Here is a 2,934-nt window from a genome sequence, read left to right on the forward strand (position 1 = left end):
TACCTAAACTTAGTAGCAGTCTCACACAGCTTCCAGGTAAAGATCAGGAACCCTACACTCCTAGCCAGTGAGGCCAGCTCTGCCTTAAGGAATAGCCAAGCTGTAAGTGGTGCCAGTATTTAGGAGCTCTTCCTTTTGGTAGTTCATTGCTACCCTGAGCCTTGTTTGGAGGAGCCAACACTGGACAGGAGACACCAGGTAATGAAACCAGCCCAGGACTCCACTTCTGTTTTTTACAACAAAAACAATTTCTCTCCGGCTGTCCTAGAACTGAGAGATCACCTGCCTCTGCCTCCCCAGTGCTGGGTTTAAAGGTCTGTGCCATCACACCGGGCAGGGCCCTACTTCTGCAAAGCTATGGAAGCCTCCGGTTCTGCTATTCTACTGGCCAAAGAAGAGGGGGACCAGGGCTTCCTTCCAGAGCATAATCCTTCCCAGCTACCCAACTCCTAGACATGCATCTGTGCTTTGGCAAACCAAAGGAGAGGGAGGATAGGTGTGCACCCAGCCTTCTGAGGCCATTTAACTCTCCCGTCCTTTTGTCAAGATAGGGTTTCTGTGTGATGCTGTCCCGGCATGCTCCTGGGGCAGGCGGTTTCGCCACTAAAGCACACTACTCCTTCTCACTTACGGTGAGCTAGCAGACGGGAAAATTATAGGCAGTACTGACTCAAGCCATAGACAGCACAGCTCAACACAGGCCCAGTTCAAAACAGCATTACTGCTAACTCTAGTACCAAGAAAAACAATCACAAGATGTATCTTCAGATATAAAAAAGGTTTTTATGTATAGTTCGGATAGTGAGAAGTCCCCTTGTTCATCCTCTCAAAAAATATTTATCATACACTGGAGCCAATGGCTGATCTGTACAGGGTCCATCCCTTGGAGGACCACACCCCCAGTCTCATTTACCAGGTAATCCAGTTTAAGTCGTTTCCAACTTGGGAGTAAGGCTTTCTTTTCATGTAATTGTTTTTTTTTTCCAACTGGAGAGTGGCCGCAAAGGCCCTTTAAACCGTTCCAACGCAGCTGTACAGTGCTTCAGTTCTGTGCGCGTTACCTGCGCTCTCATTTCTCTGCTCAGCCAAGCCAGGCGACCAAGAGCGCCGGAAGAGAAGGGCGACAGCAGTTGTCCGCATTCTTGTTGCTCAGGTTTTCCAATCAGGACGGGGCGGCGGCGCCCCTCCGGCGTGCAGCCCGCACCAAGCACTGCTGCAGCACTGGATAGAGGCGCTGGCAGCCTTCTAGGCCCAGGCGCACCGCATCCGTCCAACTCTCAGTCTGGCCGCCTTCCCCGCTGCCCAGCAACCCGGCCACCTGGTTGAGCACCGGCATGAGCGCCACCGTGAGGCCGGCGGCAGAGTGCTCCTCCTCGAGGCGCGTGGGGTCCAGCAGCCAAGTGGGAGAGGGTCCCGGCGTGAGGCTCAGGCCGCAGCCCACCACCAGATCGTACATCTCCACTCCCGCGTCGGCCAGGGCGAGCGCGGCGGCCGTCAGCGCCGCAGCCAGGGCAGAGCCGCCGTCCTCCAGCAGCAGCGCGGACACCTCGAGCTGGGCGCGAGGGTAGCGCCCCAGGCGCACCGCGGGCTCCAGAGCCTCCTGCAGCGCCAGGCCCAGCTCGCGCTCCTCGCCACCGCCCTGGGGCGCGCGACGCCGGCGACCGGAGAAGGGTGCGCGACGGAAGTCACAGAGCAGGCGGCCACGGAGGGCGGCCGGAGCCTCGCCGCCCGCTCCCGCAGGGCCACCGCCGCGCTCGCCGCCCTCGGCTTGGCGCGGGCCCGACACGGCGCACAGCACCTTGGTGCCTCCCGCCTCCAGGTAGGCCGAGCCCTTGGCCTGGCTCAGCAGCCCGGCGCGCGCGTACACCGGTCGTAGCCGCGTCGGGTCGCGGGCAGCGGGCGTCTCGTCTTCGTCGGCCGCGTACAGCTGTGGCGGCTGGGACTCCTCCGGACCGCGGATGCGGCGGTGGTCTCCCGGCATGGCGACTACCGGCGCACGAGCCACTTCCGCCGGCCGGGCCACCTTGCGCACCGGTTCTTCCGCCTACTTAAACACGCGCGCCGGCGCGAAGCCTATCGGGAGAGCTCCTGTGCCGCACCGCCACCTAGCAGCGTGGAGGAAGTACAGCTGGACTTGACCGGCGCTGGGACCTGGGCTGAGCTTTTATGGATCTAACCTGTAAAGGCTATTCCTTGAATTTTGCTTTCAGACTGTTTTACATAAAGTTGCCCAAGTTAGGGACTTTTTGTTCACTCCTGTACTCAGTCCCCCGGCTGGCTTCAACACTTGTTTAATAAATCGATGGAACGAGCTCTCCCTACACTGGATATATATACATGTATAAAATACATAAATGTATTAATGCATATAAAGATATATAGATATCCAGATTGATACATATATGATATACAGACACATATTTATATATCCATATATAATATTTCTAACACTGAGGAACTGGCATAAGCAGGCAGTATCTACTACTGATTCTAGACCCTGCTTTTGTAGACTCAAATTGCATTTAGGGCCAGGCCAGGGCCTTGAACCTAATTTAGGTTAAAAAGCAGGGGTAGGACAGTTACTGAGAGACACCTCCATGCTTACATTTCCTATATTAGTTGTCTGACCTCATATCAGCATCTTCAAAGGGAAGCAGAGCAGGGACATACATGGCCCAAGGCAGAGATTATTCCAAGAGACTGAGAAAGGTGCTTCTCCACTTAAGTAATTCAGTGGACATTTTCCCCTCAATTTCAGCCCATCCATCCATTTTGCCTCTGGCTCTGCTATCCTAAGGGCCACCCCTAAAGTTCAGGGGCCTAGGGATGTATTCTGTGAGAACTCAATCTAGAACGAGCTGGAACCGCAGCATGCATTCTGCAGATACACAGGGAGCTAGGGTCCACCTCAGGAGAGAAAGTAGGATGCCTACA

At 55.5% G+C, this 2,934-nt stretch overlaps 1 protein-coding gene across 1 annotated transcript; it reads right to left on the reverse strand.

Annotated features, from left to right (window-relative positions):
• Positions 1-763: 763 nt before the first annotated feature.
• Exosc6 (exosome component 6) lies at positions 764-2,373 on the reverse strand. The gene has a single exon (XM_038313104.1). It carries the CDS (start codon positions 1,979-1,981, stop codon positions 1,163-1,165), a length of 819 nt encoding a protein of 272 aa, XP_038169032.1. The 5' UTR covers positions 1,982-2,373; the 3' UTR covers positions 764-1,162.
• Between the last annotated feature and the right edge of the window lie 561 nt (positions 2,374-2,934).

The sequence above is a fragment of the Arvicola amphibius genome, chromosome 15 (genome assembly GCF_903992535.2).
Source record: "Arvicola amphibius chromosome 15, mArvAmp1.2, whole genome shotgun sequence".
Taxonomy (NCBI): domain Eukaryota; kingdom Metazoa; phylum Chordata; class Mammalia; order Rodentia; family Cricetidae; genus Arvicola; species Arvicola amphibius.

What these genes read in the sequence shown, in the direction of transcription:
- Exosc6 (XM_038313104.1), bottom strand. Translation starts at nt 1,981, where the DNA reads ATGCCGGGAGACCACCGCCGCATCCGCGGTCCGGAGGAGTCCCAGCCG.